We start from the raw sequence: 15,165 nt of genomic DNA on the forward strand, positions 1-15,165 counted from the left end.
AGTGAGACTGAAAAACAGGCTCATGGCATTGACAGAGAGGGATCTGGGAGCGAGGTTCATACAATACTGCAAGAAAAGTTCTTGTTCCTTGTATGTGAGATGTATTGGCAAGTAGCTTAGGAAATCAGCTTGCTCTCCAGGCTGCATGCAAATGCAGAAATTGATGTGCTGAGGTACATATGTGGCAGTTATCAGAGGGCAATATCACACTTTAGATATGTTGACAGCTATAGATGCCTAAGAATTTTCTCAGAAAATATGAAGTTTCCTTGGAAAATGCCAGTTAATCAAAAGCTGGATTTTGATCAAATATTTCAAGTGAAACATATTTTGCATAGTGTTTGTCAGTTTGAAATAAATCTTCTGAGGACATGGGGAAACTTCAGCTCAGTCTTTCTATGGCCAGGGCATTCCTGTTTTGGTCAAGGCAGCTCACACCTGCGTGCCCCAATGCTCAGAGTGTCAGATTATCGGAGTGCAGAGTCAGTATTTTGCTCTCCCTTGCCCAGTAATTATGCCTTTGATACAGGATAATTATGTCTGTAATACACAAGGAACTGGGAGAGACCTTCAAATAGTCTGATAATTAAAGCATCACCGGAGTCAGAGACCAGCTTTGGTTACGTAGTCCCCATCAGGGTGAGCAGGGACTTGTTCTCTCACTTCCTTGGTTGGTACTTTTAAGTACTACTTATTATTCTGACTAAGTTTCTGTCTCTCTTAAATGAATATCATGAGAAATCCTATCCCACTGTGGAATGAAAAATAGCTAAAAACTCAACTGCTTTATGAGGCAGGGAAATTTTGTAGCTGTACTTTGCACAGCTCCCAGATTATATCAAAGCTATGATCATCAGCCCAACTGGCAAATTCTTTTTCCAGGGCCTGATTCATCTAGAGATTTAAACAATATAATTGAATTTCAGTGTGAGGAGACATTGAAACATCAAGCATCATTGCTATGGGGAAACAAGGCTTTGCTGCATCAGTTTTCAAACACACACCAATCACTATGTATTAGGTGTCTGTTCCACTAGTGTGACAGTGGAGTAACTCTGCCTGTGGGGACAGAAGAGAAATCTCCTGCCCAACTATACAGTGTAGGCTGCTTTCCCTACTAGTAATGACCTTGGAGTTCTCATCTTTGATTTCTTAATCTAAATAGTTCCTTGTCTCCCTGCTTCACTCTTTCTAATAACTCCATTATCTTTAACCTTTCACTCTGAAACCCCCCGATTTCGAGTGACTCCATATTAGCACCCCACATATCCAACTTCTATTGTACTAGTCTCCTAAAGTTATCAAGATGCTACACTTCCAAAATCTTCCTCACTGCCTCAATTAATCTCTAAGCGGAAGTTGTTCTCTGCATTTCCCTTCTCTGGGTATTCCTAGTTTAAATCCTCCTGCAACACACACACTCTTATGCATGTGCTTTTCTCCTAAAGCAGCCCCTCCTGCCTTAGCTCTACTTATGCTGACTTTTCAAAAATTTCCCCGCATCCCACGAATTTAAGTTAACCTACTTCCTTTACACTGTTCTATGCCTCTGTTTCTTTATCCACTTTTTGCCTTACCTGTGCTTTGAAAGCTTCATTTTCCCTCCAGAAGGTTCATGTATTTGTTCCTTTATCTCCACCATCACTGGGGTTTCTTTTCATCATTTGAAATGTTCCTTCCCTTTTCAAGAAAGCTTCCCTCTCTTACCACACTACAAAAGGAGTCTTGCGTCCTAATAGAGGGAACATCGGCTCAGTTCACACGTAGTGAATAACAGGATCTTGGCTGGAAATTACTATGTGTCCCTCCAAGAAAAAGAAGGAAGAGCTCTGATCTGGAATTGAGTACTGAAAAGGAAAGTCTTGTTTGCAATGTGCAGTCAGGCCAATTAGAAACCTTGCTGAACTTGTTGCCTGTCTCTAGCAGGCACAACCGGAGGTGAAAGGAGACGGCTACTTCTGAGTCACAGAATCACCTTTTTTCTTCCCTCTCTATCCTTTCCTGTTTTCATCCAGCTGACATTTGGAGGTAACAGAAGAAAGCCACTGTCTCCCAAAAAATCCCATGACATGTGCTTGTCTCTGTTGCTAGAATCACACCTCCTTCTGGATTCCTCTGTGCTTAAATCTAGAGCCATGGCAAAGAAGGTGGTGCCTGCTAGTGCACACTTGACAAGTCAGTTGTGACTTTTTTGAGTCGTTGATTCATTTTTACTTTTTTTTTTTTCATAACTGATCCTTATAAATCAACAAGAGATGTCAGTGAGTAGGATGGATTAGACTGCGCTCTCTCAAACAGGAAAGGAATGAGTTATGGCCAGCTGGGTACCCCACTGAAAAGGCATGTGACAAACCATTCCTCCACACAACAGTCCAAAGAGTCTGAAAGCTGCAACAAAACAGCAAAAAATAGATGGGTCTCCAACCAGTCAAGGGATTCAAAATGTTGTGCCATTCTTCCTCTTAATGAATTCCTAACAAGAAAAAGAAGTCACAGCAAAATAAAAGAAGCAAAGCAAGTGGGATGAGAGGTTTCTCTGTAAGATCAGTTTCTCACAAATGGAAGTGTCTCAGCTGGAGAAGCGGATATAAGGACAATAAGAGAAGAGCAGAGGGCCTAAACAAAATACATTGCTCTCTTCGTTTTTGCCAGCCTTATCCATTAGAGTTGCATATCAGAAAGAGAACCTCTTCTTCATAGTGGCACGAGATATTTGAATGCTGTGAAACAGTCCTAAAACATTGTACATGACTTCCTGATCTTTTAAAAAAAACTACTGTTTCTTTTGTTTTGACAAGTTAGTCTTGTCACTTTGGCTGAAAGATATTGAATCTAACAACAGCTTTTTTAGATGGTGTCCTCAACCTCTATGTTTTCCACAGAAAGTGATTATGGAAAACTGTTATAGTCACACTGGATTCTGACATTTGAAATAATTTGCTATGTTTTATTATATTTTTATCTAGGAGTGAATTCAAGAAGTCATAAAGAACAGATGAATAATATCAGGAAATATATTTCTGATACAGAAAGACATATCTTTCCTTGTTTGTGCACTACTGTGGTGCAAATGTACAGAGTTTTAAAAAGAAGTGATTTTCAGCAAATATTCAGGATATTTTTCCATTCCATTCTATTATTACTTATAACCTTGTGACAACATTAGCACGTTGATGCTGATTCTGCTGAGATATAAATACGTCTTCTTTTTCGGGGCATGCCATCTGGAATCAGAATTTTTTCAAAGAAATGTAAATGTAGCTAGCTTTTTTTTCCACATTACATCTCTAACATTTTATTTTTCTTCTTGGATTTGCAGGTGGCAAAGGAGGGAAAAAGAAGAAAAACAAAAATACTGCCAAGCCCCAGAAAAGTAATGGTTCAAACTGGGCCAGTGTTCCCCTCCCACCCCCTCCTGTGCAGCCACTTCCAGGCACAGAGCTGGAACACTATGGGGTGGATCAGCAAGAAGCAGGGTAATTTTTTTTTTCTTTGTCTTTTGAAGAAAAATCTGTGGTTTGCAGAGATGAGGCCTGTTTTGTTATTATTTTTTAATTTTGCTAAGCGACAATATTATTCTGTTTCATTTAAAAAAAAAAAAAAACAAAAGTAAAAGAGCACCTTATCCTGTAGACTTATTCAAGGCTGGGAAGGAGAAATGTTTGAATAGCTTCTCTGGAGAGTGACTGAAGGTGGAAACAAAAGTGACCTTGCTTTATCATCATGTAGAGCTTCACTGCTTTCCCATGCTGAGAAGCATCTCACTTCACAGGTAGCTTAATTGAATTCTGTTGGGACTGCATGCAGCTGATGGGACTCAGAGTGAGTAAGGATGACATAATCTGGCTCTTTGTATTTTTTCACTGCTTTGATGTTTAAAAATATTAGAGCCAACAGAACAAAAAAAACCAAAAACACCAAATTGGATTATTTTTTGAAGATCAACCAATGGATAATAATGTTCTCATCAGCTTTTAGAAGAAATTTCACAGTTGAGGAAGGCATGCTAATTATAGGCTTTTTGTTGTTGTCATTTAAACAACTCTTAAGTTTCCACAACCTTCCACTTATTTTTGTATAGCTTAAAGTTGTTCTCAAGGACACATAATCACACAAGAAGTGCTAAGTGAGAGGAAAGAGACATTTTCTGCCCAGACAAAAATTACATAATGGTTTTTATAAAGTGTAATTTCATTACATGCTAGGTTATCAAACTCCGGAAGAAAATCAGAGTATACAGAAAAATAGTTTACTGTGGTCAGTTCTGTTGGAGCCTTGGAGAATAATTGTTCTGTCAGGGACAAATTTCTGCCTGTTTAAATACATTGATTGACCAATATTTCCTAAGGATGAAACATGTTTTAAAAAAACATTGTAATAGCTTTACTGAATAAAAATATTTCAGGTGTTATCTCTTTTGTAAGCATGAAGCATTGATCATTACTAGTTTTATAATGATAATTAGAGCAATTACATATTATTTGAGTTTATACCAAGTCCTTCAACTCTTAAAATGAGTAACAACTAACTGTGTTAGTCAGTGGAATTCTTTTTAGAATTAAGGCCCATTCAGGCTCTATTGGAGTTAGAATTTCAAAGCAAATATAAGGGAAAATTAGTATCCTTATTGATTGTAAGAGTTGTTTAAATCTCAAGGCAAAAAGTGCATATAATCATGGTGTTCTCTATTCTGTTATAAAAGGCTAAAATAAATTCAAAATGGTTTTACAATATAATACTTCTCTTTATCAGTTTACATCCTTAAAACACATTTGCGGCCATTTCACTAAAACAATTATGCTATGGAAGGCAAAACACTTGGATTTTCTTTCAGAACAATGAAATGGCATAAAAGGTAAACGGAAATACCTTACAAAAAAAAATCCCTTGTGACACAGGGCTTGACTCCTCAGTTGCATAAAGTATCTGTAATTTAGCTGGAAGGAATGATGTTGGTCACCAAGACAACATTGGTTATTTAAGGATAAGGTAATCACCAGCCTTCCACATTCACAACAATTCAGACTTAGTTTTTCTTCTGATTATCTTCTGAATTACTCTTCTCTGGGTTTTGTAGTGCCTCGTTAACAGTGGTTGTAGCTTGACCTCGTAATATGCATTTTACCAAACACACAGAAAATTTGAAGATTAGACTTTCAGTATCAGTCTGGAGCTGTAATTTGCAGCCACCTTTGTTGAAGAACAGATCTACAATGCCCATACTTTCTCAGGATGTATCCAATACTAATGGTCGTTCTGTATTCAGGGGTTGATCCTGTTTCTGTGGTTTTTAACATGCTAAAATGGAATGAATCATAGACTGTGGTCCTTTATGTTGCCTTTAAGGTGGATATAGTGGGTAAAAAAACCCCAGAACAACAACACATTTTTTAAACTGTTTTGTTTGTCTTGGTTTGTTTTGATGTACTCTATCTGTGACAAGTTCAATGTGTTTTAATTTTATAACTAATTAGACGCAGAGTAGATGCTTTTGCTTGGTTTTATCTAAACTTGACAGTAAGAAAATGCTCATTATTTAGTCATTATCATCTATTTCGATTTTTCACTAATACTGTGCATGTTCTCGAGCCAACCTCAGTAAAAGCAGCCTGCATATTTTTACTTGACTATTTCTATTTCTTGCTATTCATTGCACCTTAAAATGGAATATTAGCTGCTGGGTGTCAATATATTTGATACTTATTTTCTGTCTTTGGAAAAAGTTAAGAAAATAATACCTTTCACATCAAAAAATCTTTTCTGGTGAGGTCTAGGGAGGGAAACATCCTTTATTGCAACTGTGTGTGTAATGAAACAGAGCTGTTATGGAATGTACCCATTATCCATCACCTTTATTTTTTATCTTGAAGAAAAAAAAAATCTATCAGTGTAACGAATCAAGTTTTTTAATAGCAAAAGATTGTTATAGGATGAAAGTGCTGAGAATACAATAAAAACTATTAGAAATATAGAGAGTCATGTTTTTTAACCAGAACTTAATAGAGGCTTAATTAATGAAATTACAGTCAGAGATCTCTCATGTAGTTAAGGTGCTTGGATTTTAATAAGTGTACTTGAAAAAAGTTACATCTTCACCACATTGGATTTACTCAGAAAACCAAAAAGAACATGGATATGACCAATACTCTTTTGGTACTGGAAGTTTCTGTAACTAAATCATTTATGTGAGGTGTAGTTGCTATGTAGTCTCCTAAGTTTACTAGCTCTCTCTTGCAGGCTTCTTTTTTTTTCCCCCCTTCTCTAAATGCAGGTTAAAACCTGTGGCTTTTTTGGACATCTTACAATATGAAGGCAAGGGTTCTTGTACCTGAAATCTTGAATCTCAATGTCCCAAACTTTAGGCTTAGGCTGCTTTCCATTTCAAACAAAATTTAGGTAAAGGTACGGTAGTTGTGCAGAATCTTTTCACTAAGAAATCTTTTTAGTGAGAAATCTTTTTACTATCAAGCTGAACATTTGGGGATTTGAAGCAAGAAGGGTCAAAAAGCGAGCACTTCCAAAGCTCATTTTTTCATCACTGAGAAGTCACCAGGGAGGACCTTTTTGCCCTGTCCCTTTTAAAGTAGAAGACATTATACCTAAGCATGAGGTTGAGAGAGCAAAAGTAAGTGAAAGAGTTGTTGCATTTTTAGCAGCATGAGTTAGGATGGTCCCTTCAGCCTTGAGTGCAAATGTCACAAGTGAGTATTGTTAGGGAGGAGAAATTACAGCTGGCCATATCTTAATTGTCTGCTAAGGATGAATATGTATCATCTAACATTTTCTTAAATCTTTGTATTATGAAAATGGTAATGATCAAACAGTGAAAAGCTCCTAAATGCCAAGGGTTGAGATTCAGCCTTTATTTTCACCTCTGTACACATATGTGTATTTGTGTATCTATATATTGTTATATCTACATATAGATTTAAAGTAATATCAGTGTTAATTACCAAGTATGTCTTCCACAGACTTTTGGATGATTAGATCAAGTTGTTTTAGCTATCCAGAATTTGTGCTTTTAAAAAGAGTCTGAATAAGGAAATGATAGTCTAGTTAATTTTAGAAATCTATGAGTTTTGCTTAAAGTAAATGTTTGTTCATAATACAGGTTTTGCAACTTCTCCATCTCAGTGTTCCCAGCATTTTTATAACCTGGCTTCACACTTGAGAAAATTGACAGTAATTAATTTTTCTCGGGGAAATTGGTAGTTGCTTCCTTCTGAATCAGAAGCCTTAAAGGAGCATTCTTAAACTGGTTTGAGAAATTAACTGTGTAGCACAACACATTGCCTGCCTGCATTGCAGAAAAAAAGGACCTTGTCAGCAGTCCTTGAAGGTGGAAAGAAGATAAAGTGACTTAGTAGATGATGCTTGTAAAATGGCCTTTAGAGAGTGAGATGGTTTGACAGTGAAGGAGCTGTGAGAGCTTTTGGTTGTCTGGTTGCCTGTAGAAAAAAAAAAAGCTGTCTATCCTGAGTGAATACACTGAGAGTTAAGAAGAAATGTGTGCCAATGCTCAAGGGACCTGCTGACTGACTGGGTGTTCTGAAGATGGGAAAAGTAGACAGTTGAGATTTGAGTGGTGTGATCGTCAGCAGAGCTGTGCACAACTGAAGTTGTGTTCAGATTAGGGAATTACTCTGGGGAGATAATACACAGGGAATGACCACAGTCACTAAGGCCTGTACACCTTGAGTGATGCCACTGTCTCCAAGGGACAGGATCCCAAGATGATACTGTAATACAACACTGAATTGAAAGGTCCTGTGATGAGTAGAGAGACTGAAAAGGATTGACTTGCTGGTGAAGCTTACATAAAAAGTGATAACTAAATATAAAGCTTCTGTTTCTAGCCCTGATCAGATGTAGCATCACCCCTTACAGCTTTGGTATAAGGCAAAAATTGAACCACAAACACCTATGAGAACACCTCTTATATATGAAAAGAGAAGAATTTGGTGTCCAAGAATACTGGTAGTTGTTTATCTTTTAACATACTTCAGGCAGATGTGTTGAAAGTGTTCAGGAATTCAGCAGTGTCTAGGTGAGTCCCAGTACAGATTGGTTAGGAGGTGGGGTGCTGGCAGATGTACCTTATCAGCTGGTGCTGTGACACAGCATATGCATAAGGTCACTGCTGCTGTGACATGAATGTATTACACATCACAGGAGATACATATTTGCAGTGTGGGAAGACCAGCATTTTTGAGCAAAGTGTGTAGCTTCAAAATAGAAACAAAGAGTAAATTTATCCACGAAGGGGGAGGATGGAAGTAAATAAGTGCATAAGTGCAACTATGTAAGGCTTGCTCTACCTTTTAAGAATGCTGCTATTTTCGTGTCTAGGTCAATCTTCATGCACTCTCCTAGATTAATGATCCTGGAAGCGAGTTAGTTCATTGCTGTTGTTGATTGTGGTGTAACATTATCTAATCACCATTAACAAATGTGATAACGGGTCAGTAATTTTTTTGTTGCACTTCTTGTTCGAGCTGCTTTGCTGTTGTGGGAAAAATTAAACTGACTCGGTAAGGAGCAATTATGACCCTATTTTCATTAAATGTTAAGGAGTTCCACTGCATGTGAGAGTTACAGCTATAGCAGAAATCCCACCTGCCCTTTACACCCTCTACTGTGTGGCAGAGATGAGTTTTGATAAATTTATTTGGTTTTCATTTTAGATACGACAGTGATGGTTGGTGTCCGCCTTTGCCAGTTCAGACCTACCTGCATCAGGGCATGGAGGATGAGCTTGAAGAAGATGATGATCGTGTTCCCACACCTCCTGTCCGAGGAGTAGCTTCATCACCTGCCATCTCCTTTGGGCAACAGTCGACTGCAACCCTCACGCCTTCCCCACGAGAGGAGATGCAGCCAATGCTTCAAGCTCACCTTGATGAATTAACAAGAGCTTACCAGTTTGATATAGCAAAGCAGACATGGTAAGTGTTTGAAGGGGGCACTCATGATCTGGGAAATGAAAGCATCATCATCATCATAATTTATTCTTCTATGACGTATTGATCATGTTTAACAACATTTCAGTAATATTTCCAAAGAAGTAAAATGGAAGAAGAAATAGTAAAACTATGTCTAGAGTGTGAAGGCCTTAAACATTAGTAGGTGAATTTTAAATCATAATGCTTGGTAATAAGTTAAATCTTGTCTAAAAGCATGTAAAAACAATGTTCCTCTGAAATTTTACATATGCTCAAGTAGTTAACACCCACCTACTGACAGCTTTTATACATTCAAGAGTACTCTCTTTTCAGGCTAGCAAAAGATATGAATTTTCTGGGATTTTCAAAAATAATGAGATTCTAAATTCCTGAAAATCATTGAAAATAATGATAGTCACTTGAAATAGCACTACAGCAGCTTTTACACGGTGTCACATGAGAATGAAGCATTTGCATCTCTGACTGTAGTTTGAAATACCATGAGAATTTCCTATTCATAGGACAAACCCAGAAACAGTGGGAAGAAAGTTGTTTGTATTTACAAAATGGATCTAGTGTTTTAGAGTGCTTTATGCCTATTTAAAGGAAGAGCAAGCAAATACCACAGTAACATTTCCCCTGCAAAACAAACAGAAGCAATCTCTTCAGGGACTGAAAAAAGAACTTGTCAAGTGCACCAGGCTGGGGATACGGTGAAGGTCAGTTGCTTCCTGGATGTTCCCTAAGCAGCAGTTGTCCTTTTACAACTTTTCTGCTCAGACAAAGCCCGTGAATCTCAGAGGAGAGGAGCAGAGCTAGAATGTGCTACTGAATGGCACACTGCCAGCAGAGGAGCAGCCTTTCTTCGCTGGTAAATAAAGCCACAAAGTTATTCAGCTTGAGCTGCCATAAATAGATCAGGCAGGTAGGCAGGCGGTGCCAAATCAAAGCCAGCTGTTTTCCCTGGACACCGTGGAAGCCTCGAGGCTTGTCTGCAATCTGCACTCAATCAACAGGGTACTTTGGTCCCGCTGCAGTGCCACGCTGCCAAGCACGGACCCCGGCCTGCCTGTGGGACAGGCCCAAATCCCAGGCAGCAGCTAGACCTGGCCTACTGAAGGTAGCTGACTTCTGAGCCAGCACACAGATGCACACCCTGCCAGCACAGTGACTCGCTGCTGCATTTTGCAGCTGTTACCCTTTCTACGCCCTACAAACCTCGGGTTCCAGTCCAGGCACTGCTAATGGAGTAGGACAGTGCAGCAAAGCCTCTTGCAGCTGACAGGAAAGGTCTTGCTCCCTCTTTGGAGAAATGAAAATTGATTGGGAACTTTCATAATGCGCTTAGGAATATACAGATTTTAATGTTGCTCTTGGGTAAGGTCACAGTAATTGAGCCTGAAACTATAGGGGAAAAAAAAAAATCGAGGAGATAACTTTTTTTCATACTGAGACCTTATAGGTATTGGAGTAAATATTGAGGGTTGCAAATACAAGTGATTTTTGTGCAATGGAATTGTTGAATGCTTTTGTATTGTTTGGCTGGATATGTGTCGTGCTGCTCAAAGTCAGCAGAAAGTCCTCCATTGCTTTAACTGGGAAGGGAGATTTCTTAGTTTTCTTTTTGCAAAGTTAACCTGTCCAGTGTAGAGAGAGGGGAAGGCAAAGCAGAAAGATGAGACCTGTCAAGTAGGTTACTGTGGGAGTAACAGCAGAGAAATATAGAGAACAGACAACTAGGAATTTAAGAAAGAGCACATTAGAGATTACTGGAAAAGTACATAATCATTATGGCCTTGATCCAGCAAATCACTTAAGTATATGCTTAACTACAAGTACATGAGAAATTGACTTCAATTGTTCTATCACAAGCTTAACATTAAGCATATACTTAAGCATTTTGCTTGATTGGGAGCTAATCACACTGTTTATTGAGGGTTAGTTAGATGGTAGTGCCCTTTAGCACAGTGTTTTGAACACTGCATAGCTGAGAACCTGGTGTCCAGGAAGAAACGTATTCAAGAACTGCTAATCAGAAAGGGGTTGTATATCCAAAAGGAAGCATTTGCTCTGCAAATAGGGTTCAGAATAAACTATAAGTTAAAACCTACAGAGCGGTGGAGATTGATTCCAGTGGTACATAAGATTTACTGTGACGTTCTCATACCTGATAGATTTGCATTATGGGGGGCAGGGGGAAAGCTCAATGAATAAAGAGAATTACTGTACTCATTGAGTGTAGGCAATAATACAGCACAAAGTTTTCATTGAAAATGTAGTAGAGCACAGAACCAAACACAGGACAGCTGTAATTTTTTCTGTTATACTGATGTCCAAGCAAGAGAGCAGCAGAATTCTGGGTCCCATCCAGAGTGCTGCCGATTTGAATCAGGCCATGGCACCTCATGTACACTCACCCAAGGATTCCTACGTGCCTAAGTTAGCAATTTTAAGCGTGGTGCATGCTCTTATGCCAAGGCCAGTCATGCCTGGGTCCCCTGGCACAGCTTGTGGTGTGCTTGTGGTGTACTTGTTGTGGTGTGGGGAATGCTGCTTTGAAAGCTGATGGTGTTGTTTTCCTCTGTATCCTCTCAGAGACCAGGCAAATGAGACTCCAAATCCCATGCTTGCCCTTGGCCATTTAGCTATCCTGTGGGTGGTTTTTTTTAATTTTTGTTTTTCTTTTTTTTTATTTGTGACTGCTGCATACAGTAATTTCACACATGCATGCCCTAATACTGCTGCAATTAAATCAATTAAACTACTTGGAATAAAGCAAAATGAAAAGGCCTCACTGATAATGTGTTCACTGGGCTTGAAAATTTCTCCTGTCCTGCTGGCCATTTCCTCCTCCTTAGGGTGACTTCTGCTTCAGGGCACTGTGTCTGTTTGAGCGAAAGGAGTGAAATTTAGGTTTGGTTCAATGTGTGATTTGCAAGGTGGAATATTGGGTGAGACACTTAAATGCTAGGCTGGGATTCAGAATTGTGCTTTTCCGTGGGTTTCCTACCTGATTTATGCAGCCTCTGTGTATATCGCTCTTCATCTGTAAAAGGACAGTCTTGACCTTCCCCATCCTAGAGGAGGAGAAGTATATTTAAGACTGGAAAGTGTGCAGGTACTCTGGTATTAGAAGCCATGGGGAATAACTGAACTGCCTTTTCTTGAGTTTAACCTAACAATCACGTTTTGTAAATCCACTTCAGGATCTGTCGAAAAGCGTGTATTTTGTTGGCCGTGGGGTACAAAGTCTCATCCATTCTGATAACTTTTCCTTTTTATTTGTGTAGGCACATCCAAAGCAATACACAACCTCCTCAGGCTCCCGTTCCGCCCCTAGGATACGTATCTGGAAACCTTATTTCAGATTTGGAAACAGATGTTCCAGATGAGGATGATGATGAAGATGATATTGAAGAAGAAACTGTAGAAATCAGTAGGCCACTAAGAGGTCTAGAACATACTCCAGGCTCCAGTATGGACAATCTAGACAGCTCTGTGACAGGTAACCAAACACAGTTAACAGTGACACCAACTTGTTCCTAACAGCAAAATACATCATCGGTCCAATACTTTCTAAGTGAAAATTGATTCTACTCTATTTCTGTAACGTTTAAAATGTGTTAATACTAAACACTAAAGTTAAAGAAGGATTTGGGAATACTTTGCTTTGCTGCAAAATGATAAGAAAATTCATGAATTTTAAAAAGCTTTAAAGACTTGAAAGAAAACTCAATTATATCCTAGCTTTCATGAAAAGTTCATTCTACTAGAGAAGCAAGGCAGTTACATAAAAAGGAGGGGGGAGACCTCAGCTTAGGAATATATATTTCATAAATCAGAAGCAGCATAAAAATGTTATCTTAAAGCACTTTCAGATATTTTGCTGGGAAAATGCTTTCCTAGATGAACATAAGGAAGTTAAAGCCTTCAGAGTAAGTGTAGTTAGATCACCACAATGTTTATTTCTAGACTAAATGTAACATTTATGTAGGAAAATGTGTATTTTAAACCTACTTTGTATTGCTGAATTTAGTAATTGTTCCGTTTCAGGAAAGCTATTTAATTATTCTGACCCTCCCTCCCTCACTGCTTCTTGCCCTTTGCATGCCTTGGAAAGCTCCATCATCATCAAAGGGGATCCAGAAAGCCCTGCTAAACTAATGCACAGGATCTGAATGAATAAAATGGCTGTGAAAGACATTTGGTTTTAAAACACATAATGTCCTTTTCTTAAGCATCAGTGTATTTCCCTTCATGTTGAACTTGGGCCTCTATATGATATAATGTGTTCATAAGGTGCAGGGGTACTAAAGACCCAAATGTCCCAAATGTCCCGGTGTCCACAGCTCATGAAAGCTAGTGGGTGCTGCTTCAGTCTTTGATCTCAGCAGGCAAATACTGATTGTTATTGTACCTTAAGGGAGACGTGTTCAGTACAACTTACTACCATAGTGCCACTGAATTCCATCTCATTGTTCTGGACCTTTGAAATTCCGAAGATTGCTATTCTGAAAACACTGGGCAAATATGACAGTGATGGAGCATCAATACCAATAAATTTTCTTCCTTTTCCCTTGCTGAATGAAATAGTGTGTAGTTTAATCTCACTTTCCAGGTTTTCCTTCACCCTTGGGCCAGACTGCTTACCAATCTAATTAAGATTTAAGAATTGTATCTCTGCTGCTGTGATTTGAAACCCAGATTCAACTGAAGGCCACAGAGTTAAAGTTTAAATCCCCGAATTGAGAAGGTTAACTTATTAGTGCATGAGTATGTTAAGTCACTTTGCTTGAATTTCCAGCATAATCTCCTTCGGGCTATAATTCTGCATATTTTTGCATATTTCACTAATGGCTTAGAAGTCTTTCCATTAGGAATGCAGTAGGAGTTTTGCAGTGGTAATACAGCAATAAATAAAAAAAATTGGATTTGTATATCTTTTTCATTTGGCATATATTAATATGCCAATGTTTATGTATCTGTAAATCAGAAAATTATTTCACATTTGCATTTTCACCTGATATTTTGGACCACCATACCTAGAGCAAATAAGGAATAGCTGTGTTCCTGCTCCAAGTTGTAGACTTTTGTGTTTATTACAATTTAACCTTTTATGAATAACATTCAAGTTTCTTATAATATTTATAAATCTTGTTGTATTATTGGAGTGTTAAAAGTGTAATTGAAATGTTAAAAACTTCCTGCTGTGTTATTTTAGAAGAAATTGGGCAGAACCTGATTATGTAGACTGGGAGTGTACTTAAGGTGATTTAATGCACTCCCACTCATCACCACCACTATCTTGATGTGGCCTCATCCAGGTGAAAATTAAAGGTTTCCTTTTGCTTTTTCTTTTGGTTGTTTAATTACTAGCTGGATCTGTTCCTTGATCTGGTTCACCGCATGGCAAGGTGTGTGCTGGCACTGCAGGAAGGGAATGTGCAGCTGGAAGGGAAGCAGGATGATAGATTGCCCCTTTAGCATATAGCCAATGCTTAGATTGACTTCAAACAATTAGGGAACTACAGCCTTACAAAAGATACACTCAGAGTGTTAGTCTAAATGATCTGTAAAATGGCAAAATATACAAATAACAAAACTGCTTCTGTTTTCCTCATTTACTACATGGGTAAAACCTTGATTTTAGGATGGTTTGTTTTGGGCTTGGGGTTTTTTTAGGGGTGGAAGGAAGCTGCTTATTATACTTGGGATTTTTTTTTTTCCAAAAGAGAATCTTAATTTTTGTTTATCTGTTTCTGTTAACTCTTCCAGGCTGCATTTACTCTTGTTAATGAGGGTATAGCAAATTGCTTTCATTGTTTCCAAGCTGCTTCTCATTTTTCAATTTGATTGCTTTTAAAATACTGTAGAACAACTAAATTGTTTCATTGCACTGAGAATATATAAGCTACTTCTTTTCACAGAGCCTTTGGTGACTTAAACCAGCATTTTCCTAGGGATTTTTAGACCATGTTTTCACTTCTCTAAACATTATATTTGAAAATGGAGACAAATGAGAATATCTGACCCAGATGCAGCAATATTTCTGTTCATTTTGAAGTGCCTTGTGAGTTCGGTGTTTGTGAGAAATCTATACTGACATCCCTTGGTCCAGACTTCCCTCAAATAGAGTTGCTGTGCAGGGAGCAGGGCAAGTTTCCTCACCCTGTACTGTTAGCATGCTCTTGGATTGAAATGGTGCTTTGTTCTTCCTGGCTGA

The 15,165-nt window shown here is 38.4% G+C and overlaps 1 protein-coding gene across 5 annotated transcripts in view; it reads left to right on the forward strand.

Moving 5' to 3' along the window:
- The window catches only part of ROBO2 (roundabout guidance receptor 2), a 1,041,091-nt gene that overhangs the window by 994,851 nt on the left and 31,075 nt on the right, over nucleotides 1–15,165 (forward strand). For all 5 annotated transcript variants that reach the window (XM_064642976.1, XM_064642985.1, XM_064642994.1 and 2 more), the window contains 3 exons: nucleotides 3,320–3,476; nucleotides 8,685–8,945; nucleotides 12,233–12,447. In XM_064642976.1, coding sequence (XP_064499046.1) covers nucleotides 3,320–3,476; nucleotides 8,685–8,945; nucleotides 12,233–12,447 — 633 coding nt within the window. The remainder of the gene's footprint in view (nucleotides 1–3,319; nucleotides 3,477–8,684; nucleotides 8,946–12,232; nucleotides 12,448–15,165) is intronic.

This window comes from Pseudopipra pipra, chromosome 2 (assembly GCF_036250125.1).
Source record: "Pseudopipra pipra isolate bDixPip1 chromosome 2, bDixPip1.hap1, whole genome shotgun sequence".
NCBI classification, from domain to species: Eukaryota; Metazoa; Chordata; class Aves; order Passeriformes; family Pipridae; genus Pseudopipra; species Pseudopipra pipra.